Source organism: Primulina tabacum, chromosome 14, assembly GCF_025594145.1.
Source record: "Primulina tabacum isolate GXHZ01 chromosome 14, ASM2559414v2, whole genome shotgun sequence".
NCBI lineage: Eukaryota > Viridiplantae > Streptophyta > Magnoliopsida > Lamiales > Gesneriaceae > Primulina > Primulina tabacum.
Window position 1 is genome coordinate 32989317 of NC_134563.1, and position 27735 is coordinate 33017051.

At 34.4% G+C, this 27735-nt stretch overlaps 2 protein-coding genes and 1 pseudogene across 2 annotated transcripts; 1 reads left to right on the forward strand and 2 right to left on the reverse strand.

Moving 5' to 3' along the window:
- Positions 1–3129: 3129 nt before the first annotated feature.
- On the reverse strand, positions 3130–6548 carry LOC142525134 (putative calcium-binding protein At1g02270). Its single transcript, XM_075629306.1, has 10 exons — positions 6209–6548; positions 5940–6044; positions 5738–5843; positions 5099–5319; positions 4943–5019; positions 4729–4837; positions 4514–4639; positions 4195–4305; positions 3979–4086; positions 3130–3894 (listed from the first exon to the last, which is right to left on the reverse strand). Exons 1-10 carry the CDS (start codon positions 6353–6355, stop codon positions 3667–3669), a joined length of 1338 nt encoding a protein of 445 aa, XP_075485421.1. The 5' UTR covers positions 6356–6548; the 3' UTR covers positions 3130–3666.
- A 4071-nt stretch (positions 6549–10619) lies between these two features.
- LOC142525252 (uncharacterized) lies at positions 10620–13075 on the reverse strand. Its single transcript, XM_075629482.1, has 4 exons — positions 12787–13075; positions 11541–12062; positions 11100–11237; positions 10620–10940 (listed from the first exon to the last, which is right to left on the reverse strand). The coding sequence occupies exons 1-4, from the start codon at positions 12865–12867 to the stop codon at positions 10848–10850; spliced, it is 834 nt and encodes a 277-aa protein (XP_075485597.1). The 5' UTR covers positions 12868–13075; the 3' UTR covers positions 10620–10847.
- Positions 13076–24313: 11238 nt separating this feature from the next.
- On the forward strand, positions 24314–27433 carry LOC142523962 (GDSL esterase/lipase At4g10955-like; annotated as a pseudogene).
- Positions 27434–27735: the final 302 nt, after the last annotated feature.

The following is a 27735-nucleotide window of genomic DNA, read 5'->3' on the forward strand; positions in this document are numbered from 1 at the left end:
CAACGATAGTCAACAATATCAACAATAATAAACAACAACAAATATAATACCAAACCACCCAATTCCGGTGATTTATCATCGTTCAACGCAGTAGTATTCATCAATACTAAACAATAACAACATATGCTCGTACGTCAACACGTACCTGATAATCGAGTATATATACAATCTGGCTATTTCTTTGATCCCGAGGCTTGTGATGTATCTAAATAATTCAACAATAATTATCAGATCATTGTCACCGTATCAACACAGTTATAACAGCCTCAATATATAACATCAAATAGCCCAACAACAATTAATTCAACAAAATATAAAACTCGATTATAAATTCGTATTGTTCAACAATTTAATAATCTGGTGTATTTAATTCACAATACTATCATCAAATACACCCTAATTAATTAACTTCAAATAATAGGCTATTTTACAACATCCGTCATATTACGAAAACTTTATATCAACGTGTAGCCTATACTTCGTAGACTCCGAATATATAATCAGAATTAATAACAACTGACAAACAACTCTCCAATCTCGATCCAATAATTAAAAATACCTAATTATAATAAATTAGGAATAATTCAAAACAACAACACAATAATCTTCTCTACTTCGTTAAAATCATACACTACTCAACAATCTTCAATTTCAGTATGATTTAACAATTTATTGGATTTATTCCAGAAAAATCGACGAATTTCAAACATCACCAAAAATATAAAATTTATACCTCAAATCAAAGATCTCGTGTCAGCGATTACAGAACTGAAGTCGGTTCGTCGATTGGATAAACCGATAAGTCGCACGATCGAAAAAAATATTTCAAAACCTTATTTCTACGTATTCTCTCCTCTTGTAACTTACTGAAACAAAATGAATCATTCTCGTTGAAAATTTTCAAATTTATCCTTTTATTTTTTTATTTTTTTTAAATATTATATTATTTTATTAATATAATATAATATATAATATTTAACATTTTAACACCGGTATATCCATTTGGACCAGTCAAACGATAAAATTTTCCAAAACTCAAAACATTAAACTTCTATATCTTTGAGTTTTCTACGTTATATCCAAATTTCAAATCATTTGGACTTCATATGACCAAAATATGTCATATTTCATTCTTTAAAAATCATTAATTATTTAGTAATCTCATATTACTAAATCAACAACTTGTGATATTACTTCAGGCATTACACTTCTTGAAAGCTACAGCCATATCCGGGGACTTTGAGCCGCTTGCACCTGCCATTGTATTCCCTGAATAATAAGTTTGCTGATGTCGTTGAACAAAAGGTGGGTTACTATATATAGGAGAGGGAACCAATCCACACCATTGATCCATAATGAATTAAACGGCTCAGATTTACATAGGAAATTGCGCAAAGATATTTGAAAAGACAGGTCCAGGAATCAATGCGTCATAATGATTTATTTTCTTGGGAAACAAAGAGTCTCTGAAAAATCTTATGGCCTACGTCAGCAATACCCACGTGTCAACACGCTACAACTATCCAGAAAAAGACCAAGTGGCAAGGCATTTTCCTGCCCGGGCACCCAAGACCAATCGGGACAGCGAGTGAACTCTAGCCCGACTAATTAAGGAGTGAGTGATGATGCCCTGGAGTGCCCCGGGTCAGGGATAGGCCCTGGGACTTCCCGGGCCATGGAGCATATCCATGGTTGGTGCCCGGGCCAGGATGGGATGTTCTCAGGCCAATAGCATGACAAAATGGATTAATGTACCGAGCCATTGGACCACCCGGGACATGATTTTTCCAAGATGTGGAATACCCGAGCTCTTCTGTAATTAACCTGAGAGGCATTCTGCTCAGTCACCTCGATATGAGTGAAGTATTTAATGCCGCCGATAAACAGTGTGTATAGCCGACCTATCTCCGACACTAATGCAAGTGGTCAATGAATCAAGTAGTCTGGATGTGACAAGTGTGCGATTTGACATGTCAGAACAATAAGGTATAATCAGCAACCCTATTATAATTAATGCTCAGACACAAAAAACGAGGTCATCATTGCATCCTCTACTATAAATATCAGGTTCTTACTTGCATTTACTCTGAATTCAGAAATTGAATACAAATTAAATACTCTCATTTATTGTTCCACACCAATTTCACAGCCATCACTTGGCTACATTGGTTTTATTGCTTGATTATCCCGCTGACTTAAGCATCGGAGTGGTCACGCCGGACACCCCTCCGGCGCCCATTCACGTGGTCACTTTCTGTTTGCAGATCTCACAAATCGGACCGAGGAGTTGCGAGATTCAAGCCAAGCGTCCAACTCATATTTCCTTTGATATTTTGATAGTTTACCCGGCAAAGTTCCCGACCCGACTCGTCTATTTCGCCCGGGTTGCATCAGTTTATTATATTTTTTCTGTATTTTTTTGGTAAAAAGTGATTTTGTTCCAAAGATTATACATATTTTTTTTGCAATTTCCGGTTCGTTGATGGAATGTAGCTGACATGCCCATCATATCTAGAAATTTTTGCATACAGATATATTATTAATGTTTTGGGGTAGATCTTTATGAGACGATTTCACGAATCATTATATGTGAGACGGGTCAATTCTATCGATATTCACAATAAAAAGTAATACTCTTAGCATAAAAAGTAATATTTTTTCATGAATTACCCAAATAAGAGATATGTCTCACAAAATACGACTCGTGAGACCGTTTCACACAAATTTTTGTCATATTTTTAAATGACAACGACCGCGAGTTTTAAAAAAAAAATCATTTCATTTTTACCCAACAGATAAGCAAAAGACCACTTCCGCTGGGAGCAAAATAAAATTATTAAAAAAGAAATGAAAAAAAAAATCCCTATGCTCGAATAAAAAGCAAAAACTTGTGTGAGACGGTCTCACGGGTCGTATTTTATGAGACAGATCTCTTATTTGGGTCATCCATGAAAAAATATTACTTTTTATGCTAATAGTATTACTTTTTATTATGAATATCGGTAAAGTTTCGTAAAACCGTCTCACAAGAGAGCTACTCCGAATAAAAATCACTTTTATCCTAAGAATTTGAGTAAGTTTAATGAACACGGGCAGACAAAGTTAAAAATACACACTGACTGAACAATGTACAATAAAGCTCGTTCATCATTTCCATCAAAATCAATCAAGAATCTGAAATTTACAAACTCAATCTTAGTTGACGCCATAGTTTTAAAACGTTCAATTCTAAATTTTCTGCAGTGACGAACCAACCGGTAAGGGCCTCCGGGATTCATCGGCGCTTACAAAATTCTAAATCCTAATTCTATTATTCCACAAGCGCGAAAAAGAAGCTTTAAGCTGCAATAAAATACAGCACTCGGGTCACTTGTTGCCCCACATTCACACATCCAATCATAACTTCTATTGAGGAGATTCTCATCCTCGCTTTTATAAACAAAATATGCGATGTAGCAAGCGCCATTGATGTATAATTCCCCTTTCATTGACGGCTTTCGCATGAGTGAGAGGGTACTACCATAGAAATTCCATCACCCAGGACCTTCTTCGGCACGAATACCTCTAGTGATCCAAGATTTGGCGGCTTGAGCACGTATAAATCGACATCCTCGGCCCTTCATATTTTTTTTGAACAATATTATGTTCAGCTCGTGCCTACTAGTGTCATGATGTCAGTCGAGAGCATGGCATTCTCATAGGTGAGAATACAACAGTGAGTCTAGCATGATCCGAAAGAGAGTAATCTTCAGGCCACGTGCCTTTCTCTACTTCTGTGGGGAAGAGAACTGCATTCTTGATACTGAAGCCGGTAGTCTGCTCAGTGCCATTGACAACATCATCCCAGAACTCATCGTCTCTTTGCGTCGAATACGAGGAGTTCCAAATTCGGCGCTGGAAAAGAATTCCATGTTAAGCAGGATGAAAGAGAAAAGACAAGTGAAAATGCATAATTATAGTGAAAGTCGTATATATTGCCTTAAATTCATTATAGTCGAGAACGCCATTTCCATCAATATCTGCCCGAATCCACAATTCTTTTAACTCTTCGGCACTTAATCCATTACAATGGCCAATCAAATTAAGCTGCGGGAGAGCCAAAGAACGAAACAGTCAAACTGGTTTTCTGAAATAATAGCGTGTGTAAAAAGCTATAACTATGAAGAAATTTCTCACAACCCAAATGTTAAATACCTGCCGTAATGCTTCACAGAAGCCCGAGTAGGTAATGTAATCACCATGGCTATCGGCTTTTAGAAACGCAAATGCATCGTCCTCTGTCAGTGAAGCTCGTCTAAGTTGATACTGTAAAGACAAATACACCAAGGTTGAGAATTAAGCAAAATGAAAATCAAGTAGTTATTCTAGATTTGAACGCCTCGACGGTGGAGCAACTTAGAGCACCACATTTCGATCCTTGTAGCATATAGCCAGTCACACAAGATAGCATGGCGCAAATATTGCTCTCCAACAGTTGTATATTAAAACGTTTGAAGTCGACATAACATCTCACCTTGAACATTCCAAACAAGGCTTCACTCCAACTTGTTTTGAGTAATATCCGATATCCATTAGGATTAAGAAGCCATATGAAATCTACACCGCAGATGTTCCCACGATGATTACGGTGGCTCACCCACTGCATGCAAGGTATCTATGTCACACTATAGAAATGATTTCTATAAAGAAACAAAGAAGAAGAGAAGTCGAGATATTGAGGTAAACAACCTTATGCGCATCTGCATCCGTATACTGGTGAGCAGCATCATATGACGAAACAAATCCCTGAGATCGAAGAAACTTGTAAACGTGGCCTCTCTTGCTTCCATTCCAGTCGCTGCATTGAAAGAAAAACCCGGCAAAATATGTAAGATTCAGCTTATATTGATTGATCTTCAATCATCTGAAACTTAATGCTTAAAAACAAGAATCTTGAACTTACCCACATAGTAGAATAGGCAAGGGATTGAGTTTGTTTTCCTTTTGATACGATTCCACATATTGCAATATCTTATAGACCTGTAAATGAAAATAAGCCACAGTAAGTTGCCGACCAAATAATATCAGGGCATGACTAAAAAATAGCATTTTTACATACCTGACGCAATCTCTCTAAGCATAAACTTGAATCGTGTGGAAATAATAAATGGGTATTCACAATCAGAATTTCTTGACGGACATTATTGTTTCGACATGGATAAATAGGGGCAACCAACTCGACATGCAGTAGCTGAGCTACACGATCACCAAAATCATTGAAAAGTAACTCCCGGTGGTTGATGATCCTGAAGTAATCCTTGTGCACAGCGGTTAAAAGACCTGAAAAATTTAAAGAAACAACTTCGCATTTTAAATGAAAACAAAGTCCTGAATCCTGATACCTTAACATGTATAAAGAAGCAATACAAACAATTCGAAGAATGGATGCACTGATTTTTTTCCCCACAATGGAAACTTTACCCACTTTTGGTTCGGACCAAATCAACTTACTTTTTTAACAATAACTACTCATAACCCCTTGTTTGGTCCCAGTTCCCCTACCCAAACTTCACAACACATCTGTGATATATGGAAGTTGTGCAAAGGTAAAAGTGTTTTCTTGTGAAAACAAGAAATCACCTTTATATAGCACGAATAATTCCATCACATAAATCATAATACAGTGCCAAATTTGAAGTAATGGCAATCAATAGTTTCTCATCCGAACATCAGAAACAGAAAGAGCTGAAATACACACCATCTCCACGATTATTTGTTCGTGCAAGCTTGAAATTGATGTAACCAGCATCCCCAAGCCTCTTATCATAAACACTGACGAGTTCTTCATTCCCAGTCCAGAATTCCTGCAGCAGTTCCCGGATAAAGAGGGTAAAATACCATAAAAAGTCATATTTGTACATGAATATTATTTCACAACGTCAAAGGAAAGAAATAAAAACCTGGAGACAAATGATGGAAGATCTTTCATACAACAACCAATCCAAAATCTTTTGGTTTCTGTTCAACCAATAATCTTTAACATCACTTTCCCTGTAGCTTGGATCCTGCTCTCACCCCAAATGCACATTACAAAAAGTACACATTACAAAAAGTACCATAAAAAAACCAACAATTTTCAAATAGCGAATCCACAAATACACAAAAAAGACATCACACGCACAACCATCACAAAGCATATCCAGGATAAACGAAGAATTAAAATCCTTACATCTTGATCGAGTCTTTTGTAAATCGGGGCAAGAATATTAAAAGTTGTGCAAGAAACACAGGTGGGGTCCGTAATCGATGAAGCTATTGCGTAGCTCCCAATTCTTGATACCCTCCCCCTGCCAATCCTCTTGCTCTTTCTCCCCATCCCTTTTCGTATCCTAAAAAATCGTAGACAAGTACGTGTGATGCTCTAAAAACAGAAAGGCAGCAAATCTTGATAGATGAACGAACAACAGTGGAAAACAGAAGAAAATATCGGATGATTGTTATGGTGGTGATTTGTTCGGGGCAAAAAGAAAGAATGGCTAATAAGAGAGCAAACGACTATGATTAGTATTGTATGCTTATATATGAATATAATGAAATAAAATACTTAGAGTTGAGGAGGGACGAGAGAGATTCGTCCCGTGTTTTCGAACGTGTTAAATTGAAACAATTAATTTTCTAGAAAATTACATTGCAATTGGGTTTTATATATATATATATATATAGGACGTCTTTGATACAAATGACGAGATAAATAAATGATTGAGTATGTTAAAGATAACAAGATTGATATATTATTAATCAAAGATTATGTGATACTATTAAGATTGTTTGGTTCAACATTTTGAATATGTGATTAGCTTTTAAATATTAATAAATTTACTATTATATCCTTGCCAAGTTTACTTATTTGTTGTATACCTATGGAAGTAATACATAATATTGGATAATAATGATAATGTTAATAATAAAGATATTAATAATCTTTGAATTAAAAAGTATATATATCATAAAATTAAATATAATAAAAATATTATTTATAAGCATAACCAATATTAAATTTTAGTTTTTATTATTTTATCAAAATATATATAAATAAATTATTTTTTCAAAATAAAAATATATATTTATATTTTTTAAAGTTTAAGTCAAATTAAATAACAATGATATATATTAAATATCATGATCGACATCTAACGTACAACACTCTAAAATAAACTTTTTATTCAATAAATAACTTTAACACTTTAAGAAATAAGCGGAAAAAAAATATAATTTATTGAGTTTTGATAGTTTATCCCATTTGATTTGTTAGATTAATAATCAAATAGTTATCCACAAAATTGGATCTTAAACCAAGTAAAAATGATTATTAAAACCAAGGTTCTAAAAAACGTGAAGCGCTCCGAAGCGCGAATGTCGAGCTCCAAGCTTTTCAAGCTTAAGTGAGATTAGCACATGTTTAAGCATGAAAAAGCGTTTTTTATTTTATTTTTAGTGTAATTGTAATTATCTCAAAATAATAAATATATAAAATAATACATAAATATGATAAATTAAGTTTGATGCATTAATTCTCATATTTGTAAAAGCATAAAAATCTCAAAATTGCAATATTTATTTGTTTTTGCAACTAAATCACATTAAAAATATTAAATATTTGTCAAATCATTATCAGACATGTTTAATCATAATTAAAATTAAAAAATAAACATCTAAATTATAAGCCTAATTTATTATTTTAAAATAAAAAAACGTACATTCAAAATAAAAAAGTTAAAAATAAATAGATATGATTAATTGTGCTTAAACACACTTAATTAAACGCCTTGATTATGCTTAATTCGGTCAAACTACAATTTAACTGTTTTTTTTTTCACTTTTCTCCAAAGCGGGAAGTTTTTGTCGAGCTTCAAGTTTAAGCGCGCTTAAGAGGAGCTTAAACGGGCTTTTTAGAACACTGATTAAAACATCTTAAAATTTTAACCAAACATTGGATAAGTATTTGACTATTAATCTATCCTTGTTTAATCTACTCAACCAAACACATCCTAAATAGAGATAGATATGATATTCATATGTTGGATCTATTGGATATGATAAAAGTTTAGGAATGATCAAATTTTTTTTATTAATTGTTCGAACCGTCCGAACCGAATTGCACCACACTATTTTTCCTAATATTTTATAAAAACTACGATTAAAAATAGTAATCATAAAACGTAATCGTTCAAAATCGTAAGACTAATTCTACATGTAAAACCACGATTATTTTTTTAAAATACTAACGACGGCATATGTTAATTCGATTTGAATTTTTTAAGACAAAAACTTGTGTGAGACGGTATCACGGGTCGTATTTTGTGAGACATATATCTTATTTGGGTCATCCATGAAAAAATATTATTTTTTATGTTAAGATTATTAATTTTTATTGTGAATATCGGTAGGGTTGAACCGTCTCACAGATAAAGATTCGTGAGAACGTTTCACAAGAGAACTACTCTTTTTTTAAAAAGCTGCAAAACCACACTATGATCGCCCCCTAGATAAAACATAAAAAACTATACATCTTATAAGTGAGCATCACGATACTACATAAATATACACCATCCTTTACGAGGTATGAAAACTGCATATATATATATAACATATTATTAATGCGGATAGCGGTTGTCAATATCCCACTAATTTCGACCTTTTGCAATCTCCAAATATGGATTATACACTTGATGCATGTTTGCACGCGGTCATGTTGGGTGCTTATGCTTAGAATAATTATATACTTTTAATTTTTGTTATTTTTTGGGAGTGATAAAAGCATCTTAAGATTTAAATATCTAGATAAGATAATTAGGAATCTAAAATTATTAATTTAAAAATAGAATCGAAGATTTAACAAAATACTATTCGAAGAAAGAAAAAGCTTCATCGTGATATAATAAAAGATATAATTATAATTTCAAATTTTAAAAAAGTTTTATTGCATCAATTAAAAGTTAGTTAGTATAGAATCATTTACATGAACATGTTGTCATGTCTAATTGTTAATTCACAGAAACTCTTGTGAGACAATATCACGGATCAATTTCGTAGGTCGAATATTTTATTTGAGTCATCCATGAAAAAATATTACTTTTTATATTAAGAATATTACTTTTTATTGTGAATATCGGTAGGGTTGATCCGTCTCACATATAAAGATTCGTGAAACCGTCTCTTTTATCACATGACCTTTGTCAATTTTGACAATATATGAATGCAAATATTATTTTGTTACACTACAAATTACAAAACTACTTGTGATCTACGTACTGATTACAAAATTTGAAGAAACTAAAATAAAAATAAAAAAAAACAATTGAATTATATGATGTTAGTGTATATATATTTGGGGTGGGATATTTATAACTTGAAACCCAAAATGTGAGAAATCGTCACAACAAAAGATGGTGATGTCACTGGGGCAAATAGGCAAAATTGATTACGTTTTGGTGCAAAATTGTAAAATATAAGGAAAATATGGCATACGACATCGTAGCATCAAGATATTATTATGCTAAGATTTATTCTTACAGAAGAGTACATGTTTTTAAACTAAGAAAATACGAGAAGGAAAATGTATGCGGCTCACGCATGTTTTCATAGGATCAATTTTGGGTACTACGCATCGGACAGAAGTCGGAAATACCTTTTCATCGATGAACGTAATGGAAAATTCAGAAATCGGAGCACCGACCGTTCTTTTCCCAATCCCCGTACCGAGTTGGCTCCGGACCTGTAGGCCCTCCGATCTCGCCGGTGTCTCTGTTTACCCATTCCTCAGCCTCATCTTCCTCGGAATTTAAATTATGTTTCTCTTCATCCTCCATCTGCATCTGTTTTTTCTCTTTGGTTTCTGGATCTAGTTCTTCCCTTTTCTCTAATTTCTGAGCCGTTGAACACATGAAGCGGCGAATCATGGAGTTGGAGAACTCGGATCTGACGACCGCTGGTGAGAAAACACGGCTTAGATTTCTGGCCATTTTGCGATCAAACTCTTTGATTTTTCCAGCTTCGAGAAACGTACCAGCAGGGCGGCGTGTAGAATTGATTAAATGGAGCAGGCGGCTCCACCAGCTAGGGGCGGTGGGGAGCTATCTAAATTATTTGGCTTGAAATTGTTCGTCCGAGGTGGAACGAAGAATAATTGGCACTTAACTACACTGGCCCAAAAATCCTCTAAACCCGATTAATGGCCGACTTTGGATATATAAAGTTAGTTTATAAAAAGTCATTTTTTAACTGATTTTATTATAAAATAGATGCTATTTGACGTGTAGATAAATGTTTGAATTTTTTTAAAAAATTATAATTTCTAACTATCATTTTTCCTTAATTTTTTGGCAAAAACTCGTGTGAAATAAAGTAGCAATTTTTTTTACAAGGAAATTTGTAATGTTATTCATGATGGAAAAAGCCCTTGATTACAAGTTTTACTAACCAAAAGTGACATTTTAAGTATTGCGACGATTGTTGAGAAAATATAAAGAGGAAAAATGAAGAATTTTAAACTCATGATTTTAAATCTGTTTTACTTGTTTAGGTATTTGTTATTTCAAACTTTTGCATCCATAATGATAATGGGTTCTGCTCAAATATCCAATATTGGTGAGATTTCCAATCCAAAAATTCGTAATTTCCCTTCAAAATCCTCTTGTACTTCAATTGAAACAATCGAACATATGTTATTAATGTCACAACAAAACAATCTATAATCTAAACATCATATTATTTCTTTGAACAACCAAACTAAGCCGTTCAGTTCATCGAGTGGATCCTGCCTAAAGCTTTAATCAACGAACAAATTCTCAACCTCAAAGAGTTAACAGTCAGTGCTTCTTTAAACTCACGATCTCTTCAGGTTTAGCAAACCTTCCACGAATTCTGGGTTGGCCGTCAGCCAGTGCTTTCCTGCAGGCATACTGATATCAAACATTTCGTTAGTCCAAATGTGCGAAAAAACGGTTCACTGTCGTCGCATGTTTAAAAGGGAAAAAGATAGTTTGATTATAAATTCTTACACCCAAAGACACACAATACCAGTCAATATTCGTTTCAGAAGGACACATTTAAATACTAACCTTGATCTTTCGGCCAAAATTTCTCTTGGCCTTCTTATTCCAGTACCTGGACAGCTGTTCCTTGCGAACTTCAGAAACACGAGTTTTCAGAAACCCCAGTGTGGAGTGCAGAAAGGTTATGTTATCATTGCCAATCGTCTGTCATAAAAACTCAGTATCAATGACCCTGCCCCTATCCTGTCGAAGAGGCCAGAAACATCTATACAGGATTCAGTTCATGTAGGTTTTCGTGGAACCAATAGATGCAAGTGGCTGGATCAGTTAACATGGAGCACGGTAAAAGTTATACCATAATACAGTAAAAGCGACCGTGACATACAGGTCCTCGTTTCTTACCAATGTAGTAATAACATGAGCAAAACAAAATTATTTTAATCAAAGTATCAAATAGCATCATTGGCACAACACAAGAATGGAACTGAAGATGGTAAAAAAAAGTACCATGACATCTCCTTCACTAAAAGTTCTCCGGATCCCACAAGCAGCATCAAAGTCAATTACTGGAGAATTAAGAAAATTCAGCCTCGGTGGAGCCTCATGAACGGACTCCATCGACCTTAGGCAACTCGAAATATCATTCTCCTGTAACAGGTTCCCAGCAATCAACTCTTCATTAGCAGTCACCTTTGCTTCGCTCTCAATGACAGGAATATTAAAGATACTGGGGACTTCAGACAAGGGTGCTTCAATTGCTTCTTTTGCCAAAAGATCCCTTTCACATTCATAGAAAACTTTGTCGAGCAGTTGCCCATTCTTGACTGATGATTCGGAATCAGAAACCACAAAAGGTTGAGGGGAAATGGAATCATCCAGAGCAGAAATCATTGGAATGCCCACATTCATTGGATCAAGGCTCATCGATGGTACTTCAATTACTGGTTCAGGAGCTTTGAAGAGATCTCCTGCTCCCCCAAGGTAGTAATCTGATATAGTGGGTGTTTGGATGAGGCTACACGGCATTCCCTTTGTAAAGATTCAGGAAGAAAAAGTTTGCAGCGTCAAGAGAAATCAAGTCTGGTAATATATTTACAGAAAATTTTTGGCTGGAGAAAACATATTGCCCAGCAAACGACAAATTGAGAATAAATGTGGCTCAAAAAGCTTGGGTTTAACCAAAGAATTAATAAATAAATAGAGCTAGAATATGATATCACTACATGGAAGTTCAAGAATTCACATACTTCTAAGTGTATCATAAGAATTTGAACAAAAGAATTCCATATTCAAAACAAACTCCTCAATCCAAAAGCAACTAAGGTGTTCGTCTCACAAAAGATCTACGCTTGTTTTAATCAACATATTCAAAAGTAACATTACACATAAAAAAATTCATTCCATCACAAAATAAAACCAAATCCGTCACTCAAATCACTTTTTCCAGAAAACACAGAGAACAAAGCCCTTGTTTCTTCCATGTTGCCAATAATTGCTTAGAAAATCATAACAATAATTCATTCACCTAATTCTAGAAAAGGCCGATATTTCTTTTCCCAAAATGAAGTCAAAAACAAATAAAAACCCACAAAAGATTAACTCCAAAAACGAACAATTCCAGAAAATCAGAAAGACCCAATTCAAGAAAGCTAACAAAATCCTAAACCATCAACAAAAAGCCCTAAATCTTCGCTCAAGGATACTGACCCAAAAAATGTCGATTGAGCAATGAGAAAAACAAATGGATTATTACCCATGAAGCATTTGGTCTGTGAGAGCACACGAACTCATCAAACTGCATTGATGGAAACATTAGGCCAGTTTCAGCATACATTTGCTGCACTACACTCTCCTTTCTCGCTCCGCTGTGTAAACACACTCAAGAATCGAGACAGATGGAAATAAACACACCGCACTTGGTCTGATTTTTTTAGTTTAAATATATATATTGAAGTAGAAATTATGGAACGAATCGAAGGTCCTTTTTATAGGTGTAGTAAAAAGAGGGGAAACAGCAACAGCCGTGTGAAAAAGAAAAGGTTCAAGATAAGAGAATTCTATAAGGGAATCTTTGCGTTATTCTGAAATTTATCATATCGTCGATAAAAATAATATTTTTAATATAAATTATCTAAATAAAATATATATCTCACAAATTCTATCGTAAGACCATCTCGTCAGAGACGGATGCATTCTAGGGCTGTACTGGGCTGTAGGCCAGACCATTTTTTAATAATTTAGCGGCGGTTTTAATCCGGATCGGCGACGGTTTTAATTGCACCGTCGCTACTAGTGACGGTTTATTCAAACAGTCGCTAATAACAGTCGCTATTAGCGACTGTTTTTTGATAAAGCGACGGTTGTTTCAAAAACCGTCGTACATCAATGTCTTAGTCCAATCAAGTCCCGTCCATTTACAAGGATGAGACCAAATTTATCCTCTGATCCGCCCCACCTCAATTCTACAAAATTTCTCTCCCAAGTCCCAAGCCCTTTAGCGACAGAATAGAATTGCGGACTCCCGAAGAAATCGAATTGCTCATCGGCAAGGCAACAATCCAGGTAAGAATCGGCTATACATTTTTTATTTTGTTTTTTATAGCTTCTCTGTGTGTGATTTGTGGTTTCTTGATTGTTTGTTGTTGAGTGACTATTACTTGTTTATTTGGTTAATAATTATTTTATTCTTGTTTAGGATTATAAATTGAACTATTTCATAATGGAATATCAATCTGCTGCAAAGAAAGGAAAAACATTGATATCCTCTTTCTTTAAGAAGAGAGATCGTCAAGCTAGTGAAGATACTTCAATTTCTACGGTTCTTATAATGCAACATCAATCCAGTGAAAGTCTTCTATTTCCCAATATCCAAATTCCTTCATGTTCCTCTCCTAGAGACGATCATCAGTCTTCGTCTACTTTTATTGAACGAGATCCAGGAAAAAGAAAACAGATATGTGAATATCATGTTAATGTACGAGATGACATAAGACGTTCATATCTAAATATGGGGCCTTATCAACCAGATATGTTGGAGTATCCAGGTACAAAATTTGGAAGCCAGAATCGTCGTTTTCAGAAAAAATGGTTTCAGAAATTTTATTGGTTGGAGTATTCGCCTTCAACAAATAAGGCATATTGTTTCTATTGTTTTCTTTTCCTGAATGATGTTAATTCATCTAATATCTCGGCATTGGTCAATGAAGGATTTGATAATTGGAAAAGGGTAAACCAAGGAGAAACATGTGCTTTTCTTGCCCATATTGGTTCTGCAGCTTCTTCACCTCATACTATGTGTGAGAGAAGGACTGAAAATTTGATGAGGCCCTCACAACATATTGATAAAGTGATGCATGCACAATCTAAAGAGGAAAAAGAGAAAAATCGTCTGTGTTTGAGCACCTCAATTGTAGCTGTTCGTTGGCTAGCACTTCAAGGTTGTGCTTTTAGAGGTAACGATGAATCTCTATCTTCATCTAATCGTGGAAATTTTCTTGAATTGGTGAAGGCTTTTGCAAAAATGAATATAGAAATTGATGAAGTTGTGCTTGAGAATGCTCCAAAAAATGCCCAATATATCGCTCCAGAAATTCAGAAAGAGATTTTACATATTATGGCCAATAGAGTACGACAGATGGTTCGTGAAGAAGTTGGAGATAAATACTTCTGTATTCTTGTTGATGAAGCCCGAGATATATCTAAACGAGAGCAAATGGCCATTATATTGAGGTTTGTGAACAATCATGGGATTTTGACAGAAAGATTTTTTGCCATCAAAAGTGTTAGTGACACTACCTCAATGAATTTGAAAAATGAGATATCAAATGTTCTTGTTCATCATGATCTCCATGTTAAGAAAATCAGAGGCCAAGGATATGATGGTGCTAGCAATATGCGTGGAGCGTGGAATGGACTTCAAGCATTATTTCTCAAAGATTGTCCCTATGCATACTATGTCCACTGTTTTGCACATCGTTTACAACTGACATTGGTTTCTGCAGCTAAGGATGTTAGTGTTATTTGGGAATTCTTTTCTCATTTGGACAATATTGTTAATATTGTCACTTCTTCTACTAAGCGCATTGCTGAATTACATACTGCACAGAGAAATGAAATTGAGTATATGTTGTCAATTGGAGAACGTGATTCTGGAAGTGGTGCAAACCAGATTGGTAATTTGCAACGAGCAGGAGCTACTCGTTGGAGTTCTCACTATGATTCGGTAAAAAAGCTTGATAGGTATGTACACTGCAACTTGCAAAGTTTTTGAAGTTCTCAGTGATTATTCTCCAAATGGAAGAGTTAAGGCTGAAGTTCGGGGGATTTACAGAAACATGGCAAGCTTTGAATTTGTGTTTATTTTGCACTTAATGCATAAAATTATGAGAACAACAGATACTCTTTGTCAAATTCTTCAAAGAAAATCTCAAGACATTTTGACTGCTATCACATTTGTCACTACTACCAAAACTTGCCTTCAAGAATTTAGAGAATGTGGGTGGAATGAATTTCTTCAGGAAGTTAAAGTTTTTTGCTCAAGAAATGAAATTGATGTACCTGACCTTGATTGTCTATATAAGATTGGACGTTCCTGTCGGCAAACTACAATAGAACATCATTATCACTTTGATGTTTTTAATGCAGCAATAGATTTCATTTTGATGGAGTTAAATACTCGGTTCAATGAGTCATCGGTGGAACTTCTTTCTCTTAGTACAGCTTTAGATCCTAAAAATTCATTTGACTCATTTAACAGTGATGATATTTGCAAGCTTGCGAAGAAGTTTTATCCTGGAGATTTCACAGATCAAGAAATTGTTGCTTTGGAGTATGAATTGATACATTATAAACTTGATGTGATGCAGAATTTAAAGGTTTCTACTTGTTGAGTTGTGTCAGCAATTGACCGAGAGTGGACGGTCAAGTGTTTATGTTATGTTGACTAGATTGATTCATCTTGTTTTGACATTACCTGTGTCTACTGCCACTACTGAGCGGGCTTTTTCAGCAATGAAGCATGTGAAGACGGCACTTCGCAATAAAATGGAGGATGACTTTCTTGCCGATTGTTTGACACTCTATATTGAACGAGATTTAGCTAAACATATTGATGTAAATTCTATTATTGATGAATTTTATGTTTTAAAATCTCGTAGGGCACAACTTCGTTGAACGATATAATGTAAAAATTTTTTTAATAATATATAACTTATCATATTGACTTCAAGCTCCCCCAACTTTTATTCCTGGATCCGTCCCTGCATCTCGTATGAATTTTTTTATATTTTTTTATATTACAATAGATTTTTATGGATTTTTTAAAAAATTAATTTAAAAAATAAAGTCAATAGTAAAATTTTGCAAAAATAATACAAAACGCCAATATGAACGATGAAACAGAAGCCCTCGCGGCCAAAGGCAACACATGTTGCTATTTTTTTATTTTATTTTTTAAAAAATTGTAATTTTTTTATTTTATTATTATCATTTGTTTTCTACTAGGACTTTGACACATATCTTATTTAATAAAATAAAATTTGAGATCTCATATAAAAAATGCGAGTTAAAACTTATAGTAGGTCTCTTGTGAGACGGTCTCACGAATCTTTATCTGTGAGACGTGTCAATCTTACCGATATTTACAATAAAAAGTAATACCCTTAACATAAAAAGAAATATTTTTTTTATTGATGATCCAAATAAGAGATGCGTCTCACAAAATATGACTCCTGAGACCGTCTCACACAGATTTTTGTCAAACTTAAATTCAATAATTCAAAAAGATAGGTAACCTTTTAAGTATGGGGAAAGACATTTAATGAATTTTTTAGTCCAAGTTTTATTTATACTTGTACCCTTAACCTAAAATATATGGTAGTATTTGGCTTTATCTTCGATATTTTAAAAAAATATTTTATATACTTTGTTTTTTTCAGTACTTAATTCATTAATAAGGTAGCTACTTTATGCAAGATTGAATATATTGGATTTTAGACACAAATGAGATTTGACTTTTCAAGAAGATCAAAATGTAAAATCTCATTACATTCATTTAAAATCTCCTGTTTTTAAAAATCATATCCAAAACTTTTTACGGATGAGGTAAATGTGATCGAATTTTCACAACACAGAGATTAAGAAGTATGTTTTTTGTGAAACGGTCTCACGAATCTTTATCTGTGAGACTGGTCAACTTTACCTATATTGACAATAAAAAGTAATATTCTAAGCATAAAAAGTAATAATTTTGCATGGATGACCCAAATAAGAGATTTGTCCCACAAAATATGACCTGTAAGACCGTCTCATACAAGTTTTTGCCGAGTTTAAATGTACTTAATTTTTTTAAAACGAAAGATCTACTAGTCTATTAATATTTTTAAGAGGTTTTACGTAAACTTTTCGACAAAGGATCTAGGGCTAATAGCCCGCTAAACAATATGTGTCGAAAGAGCTCGCAACATCGATAAAATCTTAAATTCGAAATACGTATAAAACTCTATCCTAAATATATTTTAAAAAAACTATAATAATCATATGTCATTTTCGCGCCTACAATACAAATATGGAATATACGTTTTGTCAAATTCTCTAAAGTGGGAAAAAAAATATAATTTTATAATATGTTGTGCTTTCATATAGTGGACGGCGGATTCTGTGCTCACATCCTTCTTCCACGTTATTTACGTTCATGTTTGTTATGCTTGGGGATATCAATGGGTCCGGAAAACCCAGACCCATAATGGACATGCATGTATGGGGTGGGTTTGGACATATTAAATGGGTCATGAGGTGGGTCTCGGGTCCAATTTTTCAGACCCGTCCGGATATGGGACGGGTCATGGGTCCTATAATACCCGTCCCATATATATGTGTATATAAATATTTTAGGGTTTTAGTTTTATTAATTTTCATTTTTTTTAATATCTCACCTCAACCATAACGATATTAATTATTCTTATGTCAACTGTTGTATTTGAATCTGCTTTTAGCAATAGTGGAAGGATAGTTGGTCCTCATCTTAGTAGATTAAATATTGTCTACTCGCTGATTTTATATTGATCTTTTTAAATTATATTATGACTTATTTTTGGGGATGTCAAGATTTTTTTGGAGAGTTAGTAACTCTTTTTTTTATGTAATTCTTTATGTCGTGAAATATTTTGTTTGTTATTATTAAGTGTGGTCGAAAACATTAATTAATTTTTCACAATGTTGTATTTAGAGGCTTGTCTGTTTCATAATTCAGTCATGTGAGAAGAAAGATTACTTTTTTATTTTAAAAAATTCGGGTCTCATGGGTCTCACGGGTCTACCCGACTCCGTTTCGTATTCGAGATGGGGTGGGTCCGAAGAATATTTAACCGGGGTGGGGCGGGTAATGGGTCAAAGTTTTTTTCATGGAGAGGATCTTGGGTTTAGCCAAACCTTGCCTCATACCGGTCCTATTGATATCTCTAGTTATGCTACTCAATTTCTGCAATACGCAAATAAAAATATACAGCTGTATCGATAAATATTATATATAAATAATTATTTCCACTCGGATAGGCCAGGTAATATTTGGAATTATTATTGAATGTTTCTTTATTTTTTTCTTAAAAAAAAAAGTTACACTGAAATTATTGAATGTTTTTTTTTTCTTTAAAAAAAAAAGTTACACAGAAGAGTGGTAGATTTTTAGGATGTGATTCTTTTAATGTCACCCAATATAACATTTTAGCAAGGCATCGTATAGTTTTGTTTATAGCAAAACTTGTAATATCATTTCCAAACAAAAGAAGTTTGGTGATAAATAGCAAAAGAAGTCAGTGAATCTGCAATGACATTCGCTGTATTTCAAATATAATTTAAAGTAGTTTCGTCATGTCGACTCAAAGATTACAAGTTTAAGTGCTATCAATAGATAGTTGGTTGTGCACTTGTGTTTATTAATATGTGATGCTTAGATATTTAGTACCATGGGATGCTTATTCGCATATTATCAATGTAAAAGGTCATATTATAATATAAATGCTTAGAAAAATTATAAATTTATTATGATTAGTTGACATATTTTGGTTTTAATAATGTAATTAGTCAAAGTTTGATTTTTTTTTTTGGTGTTTTGGTCTCTTTTTTTTTTTTCTCGAAACTACTAAATCAATCGAATATGATTTATTTGAGAGTAATCCTCTCTTACATGAAAAGAATGAAAATCATATTATCACATTAAAATATATCTGATAGAAAAACAAAACAAAAAAAAGCAAAATAAACATCAATACTTTAAAATGGGAGGAAAATGGTTTGACATTCCTTTTATTTATATATATTTTTCATGTGTATAATATAAATTTTATTTGTAACATGAGTTACAAATAAAAAAATCAATCTCAAGTAAATAATATCGAGTGGATTTAGTAATTTTGGGAAAAAAAAAAGTGTGGATAAAAATACACGTGTTTCAAGGGAAATATGACAAAATAATCTAAACTTGTCATCCAGCTATTAAAGCATGGAGATGGAATATGTACGGAAATGGGAATATGAGCCATGCGCCCATGCTTTCTTTAGCAAAAAGAAAGTGGAGTTTAGGGGCCACTTTGCAATTGATTGACGGGAGTTCCTTATTGGACACTCGTACAAACTTTAGCTTCCGTTTTAGGAAATTTCGATAAATATTGGGAAAAGTATTTATTTTTTCAAGTCGAAATATAAAATTATAGAATAAATTATGTTTGAAATTAACGGTGCAAGATGTCACACTCCACGTTCAGTCATGAAATATTGGTGAACACAGAAATTGTCACGACGAGAGTCGAAAGGAGAAATTGAATACTTGTGAAATTAAATATTGAGCCGTCAAAACCAGATTAAAATTGGGCCGATGTATTCAAATTTCTGCCATCTTATTCAATATAGTAAAATATTAAAAATAAAAAATATAATAGAATATCTTTATAATTAAATATTTGTTTTTTGGGGCCGTGTAGATTCGCCAACAGGTCCTTTACAAAAACATTTTTGTCAATTTTGAATGTGACATGGTGATTGGTTAGATAGGGAAATAAAGCTAAAGGAGCAGAAGGGTTAATATCATCATGGTTGGGAATTGGTAATGAGATAATGACTCTTTTTTTCCTTTCCCCAAAGTGAAAATGATGGATTTATTGGCGACGAAACCAAATGTGCAATATATATATATATATATATATATATATATATATAGGTCCAGAGAAGAACAAAGAAGCCACATTTCAATGTGCGTCTAGAGATGTAAACAATTCAAACCAAACCAACAGTTTGAGCTTGACCCGTTTTAGTTTGATAGAGACTCGAGTCGATTTGAGCTTTTATCATTAGGCTCGAGCCCGAATTGTCTAAAAATCACTAAACTAACAAAAAGCTTCGAGGTCGGCTCGTTAAAAACTCCTTTATCATGTTACTCAAGTAGGGCTCGAGCTCGAGCTTGATTCTTTAATAGCTCGTTTATCATGTTTACCAAGTCTGGCTTGAGCTCGGCTCGTTTTCGAGATCTTAAAACATACAGTTGAGCTCAAATTTGAGTTTGGTAAAGATTAAATATATATTTGTGAACTAATTTTAAATCACAAATAAAAATGTAAATTTTAGTAGTATTTATATTTTTATTTATCAACTCAACAAATAAGTCAAGCTCGAATTTACGAGCCACTTAAACAAACCGAGTTGTTCGCGAGCTTATTAAGGAACATGTTTGCAAGCTCACGAGCCGAATATCCTTAGATTTGAGTTGTGTTTTATTAAATTATCGAGTTCGAAATCGAGATTGAGTCATGATTAAGAAACGAACTCAAACGAGTTTTTATCGAACCAATCTTCGAATAACTCGCAAACGATTTAATTTGGTTCTTTTATATCCTTGTGTGCATCCTTTCTATGTTGCTTCAAACATTGTAGAAGTAGACTTTGGAAGGGACACCCTACCTGTAGTTTGGAAGGTCCATTTCAATATTCAGAACAAGATCAACTTTTATGTGCGGAAAGCCATCTACGCTATTCTCCCTCCCCGAGCATACTTTCAATGTTTGATGGCATTGTTCCCGGGCCAAATACGTGTGGTTCGAATCAGCTATCTGCTCCCTTTTGTCACGCTTCAAAGGCCATAATTTCATGGGACTTTGGTGTTGAGTTATTTTTAATGGATCGGGTGATGATGCATGTATTTTTTCCATGGTTTCCAGCTGGCCAGAAATGATTTTGTTTCCAAGGACGAACTTCATCAGCTACAGAAAGTAGTTTCTCATGCCAGTAGTTTATGGAGTCAATTCTTAGTTTGCCAAGCAGTGACAGGCATCTCGGATTCAGGCAACTTCCTGGACTGTGCCACCATCAGGTTTCGTCAAGATTAATGTCGATGCAGCTGTTTTTCGAGATTCCCGGTGCATTGGAGTTGGGGTGATCAAGGCGTGGTTAAAATGGCTCAAGCATCACACTACAAGTGGCCAATGTCACTGGAAACTGATTCATATAATGTTGTTGGCCTCAATTTCTCATCCAAGTGATCATGCTCCAGAAGCCTATATTGTGCCATTTATCACCCAAGCTATCTCGCAGCAACATCATCTTTCAATGGTTTTGTGTCGAAGCCGCACATGTTCGTTCTTGTTTCCTATAGTTTATCGAAAGGGGAGGGGAGTCTTTTGTTTTTTTATGACTTTCGTTTCTCAACCCCTTTGTAAAACATATATCATCGCTTAGTCCTTTTATGGGCTAAGGGGTCAAATAATATTTTTTTCAAAAAAAAAATAGAAGTTAAGGGAATATAAAATGGGTAGTTCTCTTGTGAGATGGTTTCACCAATTTTTATCTATGAGACGGGTCAACCCTATCGATATTCACAATAAAAAATAATATTCTTAACATAAAAAATAATATTTTTTCATGGATGACCTAAATAAAAGATCCATCTCACAAAATACGACCTGTGAGACCCTCTCACATAAATTTTTGTCATATAAAATAAATAAATGACCTACAAAATTATTTTGCAATTCCAATAATTAACACCACTTTTTTTTTTGGTTTTGACGTCCTAATTTTTGATACAATTCAAGATCACTATCGGAATTTAATCCAAAATGAAAATCATTAAAATATGGATTTATTAATTTTTTTAATGCATTTACATCCATAATTTTTTTATTTATATTTTACAAGAATTAGTCCCTCGATTATCATGAATCAATTTTATAAGACGAATATAACTCATTTCAATCCATAAAAAAAATATGGCTATTCAATTTTAAACACAAAAGATTTCCTCGAAAAGTTTAAATTAACGTGATTATCTATACTCTCCCCAAAGTTGACTTTTGACATTATGTACCTCCTAAGTTGACTTTATTCTCTAGTACTTTTTTTTTGCTTGAGAATTTGTACCGTACAGTATTGAAATAATTCAATAATTGTTGAGTACGTTATGAGACAATGTGAGACAGGTCAACTCTATCGATATTCACAATAAAAAGTAATACACTTAGCATAAAAAGTAATATTTTTTTATGGATGACCTAAATAAGATATCCGTCTCACAAAATACGACCCGTGAGACCATCTCACACAAGTTTTTGCCATAATTCTTTAATTATAAGACACAAATATCTCATTTTTTCCCAATCATGTAACATTTAAAATTAAACAATTTTTAGTTGAGTTTTTTGTTAAATAAATATAATGAATTTCAAATCTTTATTTAATGGAATAAATATTAATATTGGATGTACTAAACAAAAGGCATAATTTTCCATTAAAATTCAAAATTTTCATCCCTATATGAAAACTGTTCGAATTGTTTTAGCAAGCTTGTGTCCTCTACAAAATATTTGCTAAAGTTCTGGGAAACCGAATGAAACCTCTCCTCAACAAAATAATCTCAGAATTCCAATCAGCTTTTATCAAGGGGAGATCGATCACTGACAATATAGTGGTAGCATTTGAGATTATTCACTACCTCAAAAGAAAGACCAGAGGAAAAGAAGGGATTGTGGCACTAAAACTAGATGTAAACAAAGCATATGATCGCTTAAGATGGGATTTTCTGGAAAAAACATTGACAAGACTCGGCTTTGATAGAAAATGGGTGAATCTTATCATGCTCTGCATCTCATCAGTCTCTTATTCGGTGCTTATAAATGACAGAGTGGTTGGACCAATTCAACCTCATCGAAGATTACGCCAAGGATGCCCGTTATCACCCTATCTCTTTATTCTATGTGCACATGGCTTATCCTCGCTGATCATTGACGCGGAAAGACGGGGAGCCATCCATGGATGTTATGTTAGTAGAGGCGGACCAACCATTTCTCATCTACTATTTGCCGATGATAGTCCCCTCTTTTGTAAAGCGAAGGAGGAAGAATGTGGAATCTTGAAGCAACTACTGCAGGATTATGAGGAGGCCTCAGGACAGTCTATCAATTTTGCAAAGTCTGGTATCATGTTTAGCAGCAATCTGACCCGAGAAGAACAACAAACCTTATCAAACATCTTTGGGATTACAAAAGATATGCGAGCTGGAAAATATCTCGGATTGCCTTCGCTCATAGGAAAAAATAAAAGAGAAATATTCAGCTACCATAAAAGACAGACTTTGGAAATGGATTCACAGCTGGAGAGGCAAATATTTATCTAAAGCAGGAAGAGAAGTCCTGATTAAAGCGGTTGCCCAAGCCCTCCCTTCTTACTGTATGAATGTATTCCTATTACCAAAATCCACCATTGATGAACTCCAGCGAATCATGAACTCGTTTTGGTGGGGTTCTCGGCCAGATGGAAATCGAGGTATAAAATGGCTAAGCTGGGAGCGCCTCTGTACTAGAAAGATTCATGGGGGAATGAGCTTTAGAAACTTGGAATCATTTAACTTAGCAATGCTGGGTAAACAAGCATGGAGCCTAATCTCTAAACCTATGTCTCTCATGGCTAGGGTCCTAAAAGCGAAATACTTTCCCAACTCGAGCTTTTTGGAGGCTTCGCTTGGCCACAATCCTAGTTATATCTGGCGAAGCCTGTGGAACTCTAAGTTTATCATGCATAAAGGGATCCGCTGGCGAGTGGGAGATGGGCATAATATTCGTGTATGGAAGGACCCCTGGCTACGTGATCCACATAACTTCTATATTGAATCTCCTCCAGCAATGGCCACAGAAACTATGACAGTAAAAGATCTCATCAATCCCTCCACTCAATAATGGGATATAGAACTGCTACAAGGTCTATTATGCAATCGAGATGTTAGAGAAATACTGAACATTCCTATGCACTTGAACACTGAAGAAGACAAATGCATATGGCATCATGGGAATAATGGTAAATACTCTGTACGCTCAGGATACAAAATTTCCCAAGAGATCCTAGTGGGGAGTGAAGAAAATAAGATCCAAGGAGAGTGGCAGAAGCTGTGGAACCTAAAAATCCCACCCAAGGTAAAGACGTTTCTATGGCGTACAGCTAGGGATGTTTTATCGAACAGAGGAAATCTCCAAAAGAAACACATAACAGTACCAATTTCGTGTGTTACTTGTGGAAGTGAGTGGGAAAATTCCTGGCACCTCTTCATTTTCTGTCCACTTGCAAAACACTGCTGGGAGATTATCGGTATGTGGCATCTCGTGCTATCCTTATCAAATGAGGCAGAAGGCTTTGTACAATGGCTATTCCAAATCCTTAGTAAGGCTCCGGAAACTGCAATGGAAAAAATTGCAATGGTGTTATGGGGTATATGGAGAGCTCGCAACGAGGAACTATGGAACAAGATATCGAATACAGCTCATCAAGTTGTTGATTCAACGATGCAGTTACTATTTGATTGGAAGGGGGTGTGTGGCATTGAGGGATCAAATGAAGCTAATAGGCAACAGTCCAACCAGTCTTATACTTGGAAAAAACCACAAGCACCAACTTTCAAATGTAATGTAGATGCAACATTACAGAATGAAAGTAGAAACACAGGAATGGGAATGGTGCTTCGAGACTCCATGGGCTCCTTCATAAGCGCCAGAACAAATGCCATCCCAGGCCTAGTGGAAATCAAAGAAGCTGAAGCAATGGCCTTCAAAGAGGCTCTCAGTTGGGTGGATGACATGGGCCTACAAGAGGTAACATTTGAATCAGACTCTAAAGCGGTAATCGATGCATTTAATTCACGAAGAGAGGATGATTCAGAATTTGGTATACTAATTTCTGTGTGCCGAGTAATCCTTCGTCAACGACCATCATACAAAGTCTGCTTTACACGACGACAAGCAAATCTTGCAAGGGCATCTTGTTTCCATGCTCGTCCCATGATCTGGATTCTACCGCCAGATTCTATTATTGATGTTTTGCATGAAGATTGTAATAACTCTTATTCGTAATAAATTAATTAATTTTGTCAAAAAAAAAAAGATAATATTTATATCGGTTTCAACTTACGAATTAATAATTTCAATAAATTAATAAAAGAGTAATTTTTCAAAAAACTTTTTGTTTGAAACTATGGCCATATCAATATCATAAATTAATAATTATATAAACTTGCATACATAACTAAGACAATTTAGCAAAATATAATTATATGATTGTTTATTTTTTCATTAACATTTGATTCTATTGTTATTTTTGTTTATACGATTAATTTTATTTGATTAGTCAATATAATAAATATTATTTGATTATAAAAAAACAATGACATCACTTACTTATTTTTATAAGTATACATATATATATATATATATATATATAATGAAATTTTTATATATTATCTCAAAGAATATGACACAACGTCACTAAGTTGGTTTTTCGGATTATCCGAGGCTAGAGTTCATTTACTTTTATTTTCTTCTTTCCATTTTATGAAATTATATAATAGATGAGATTTGATGTCAACTTTTTGTATGTTTGATGTTCCCAAAGGGGCTTGAGGAGAAGGGGAGTGAATGCCCCTCCTGTCGTGAGATTATTTCGAAGAAAAAAGAATCTGAATGAACTCCAAGGCACTTTTACAACGTTTTATTTAAGAAATTTTTTCTCTCTCGTTTTAGTTATATGGATACGAAAAATTTCTCCCAGGATACAATAGAGATTTTTTGAATTTTTAGGTGACTAAATCAAATCAGAATCTGAATGCTTTTCTGATGTTATATATATATAGAAATGAAACATTGATTCAGAGCATGATCTTTCAATCTTCGGGGCCATTCTCGAGTTCCAATTCGCATATGATTTCCAGCATAATCACCCAACCCAAAGGCCTCCACAGTATGTTATTGCCTTTCGTGGCACGATGATCAACTCAAAAAACAGGGCGGAGGATTTAAAGCTCGATCTTCAGTGTGTTCTAAGTGACCTTCAAAACAGCACACGTATTCATAATGCAATATAAACAGCACTGGAAATCGTCTCTAGAGTCGGCCTAGGTAACGTATGGTTGACGGGACATTCTTTAGGATCATCTATGGCGCTGATAATAGGAAGGGAGTTGGCGAAAAATACGGGACCCCATCTGGAAACATACCTCTTTAACCCTCCGTTTATATCTCTTCCAGTAGAATGGATACAGAACGAGAAGTTGAAGCACGGGTTGAGGTTTGCAAACAGTGTCATCACGGCAGGACTGGCTATGGTGGCTAACGGGTATCATAGCCAAGATTCTGCCGAAAAACACCCATTTATCTTGTTATCTTCGTGGGTTCCTTACTTATTTCTCAATCCTTAATTTTGATCCTATTTGCTGTGAGTACATTGGATATTTCGAGCATAGAGAGAAAATGGAATTAATTGGTGCAGGAAAAATAGGAAAACTAGCCACACAGCATTCAATAAGAAGCATTGCATCAGCTGGCAGAGAAAATGATTTTGAAGCAATACATCTTATTCCTTCGGCATATTTGACCGTAAACTCAAGCAGTGCTCAAGGTATCAGGCAAGCTCATGGGGTTGAACAATGGTGGAAACAAGAATTGGAGTTCAAGTGCAATTTATACTATTATAAATAATGTTTGACGGATTTCCCATCAGAAGCCAAGGTTTCTCAATTATTGATTCTGGTTTTGAAGTTCATTTCACCGACCATTCATGCTAGCTCTTTGGAAGTGGGGTTAAATACAGAGCCCTACATCACAAATTCATGTTATTTCCTTTGTTCTTCCACAAGTTGAAATAATCATATGCTACCAGATAATTGTCTTCTTCCATATTTTGCTCTGATGCAGGACATTCTGCAAGGGGTATATATTTTCTAAACCAATTATGCATATCATTGTATCACGTAAATCAATTGCTCAGTTACTTTATGCAGGGTATGTTTCATGTGATCTAACAAAGTGTATATATGATGAACATAATGGCTTCCTTACAAGATGTCACCGCATGATAATCGGGTCGTTTCACGTGACACCCTTCACTCCATCGTGCACACGATTTCATGGACTCGCCATAGCACAACATGTCTAGGGCACATGATATGTTCTTTGTATCGAACTTATATGGATAATATGGTCACCAACGTTAGAGAGCATGCTGGCAACAAACATAGAGAGGGAAAAGATCAAGAAGCGATGGCGCAACAACTGTTGAGTACTTATGACAACTTGATTGGATCTTAAATATTTGGGAAACCGAAGCCATCAACTAGTTAGTAGCTACTTAGATATGTTGTTAATAAGCAAAAGTTATGTAGCATGTACAAAACTGTTGAGGT

What these genes read in the sequence shown, in the direction of transcription:
- LOC142525134 (XM_075629306.1), bottom strand. Translation starts at nt 6,355, where the DNA reads ATGGGGAGAAAGAGCAAGAGGATTGGCAGGGGGAGGGTATCAAGAATT. An exon ending in CTTCCATCATTTGTCTCCAG is followed by an intron (nt 5,844 to 5,939) that starts GTTTTTATTTCT and finishes GAACTGCTGCAG; the next exon opens with GAATTCTGGACTGGGAATGA. An exon ending in TCGACTATAATGAATTTAAG is followed by an intron (nt 3,895 to 3,978) that starts GCAATATATACG and finishes ATTCTTTTCCAG; the next exon opens with CGCCGAATTTGGAACTCCTC.
- LOC142525252 (XM_075629482.1), bottom strand. Translation starts at nt 12,867, where the DNA reads ATGTATGCTGAAACTGGCCTAATGTTTCCATCAATGCAGTTTGATGAG. An exon ending in TTAGTGAAGGAGATGTCATG is followed by an intron (nt 11,238 to 11,540) that starts GTACTTTTTTTT and finishes TTTTTATGACAG; the next exon opens with ACGATTGGCAATGATAACAT. An exon ending in ATTTTGGCCGAAAGATCAAG is followed by an intron (nt 10,941 to 11,099) that starts GTTAGTATTTAA and finishes GTTTGATATCAG; the next exon opens with TATGCCTGCAGGAAAGCACT.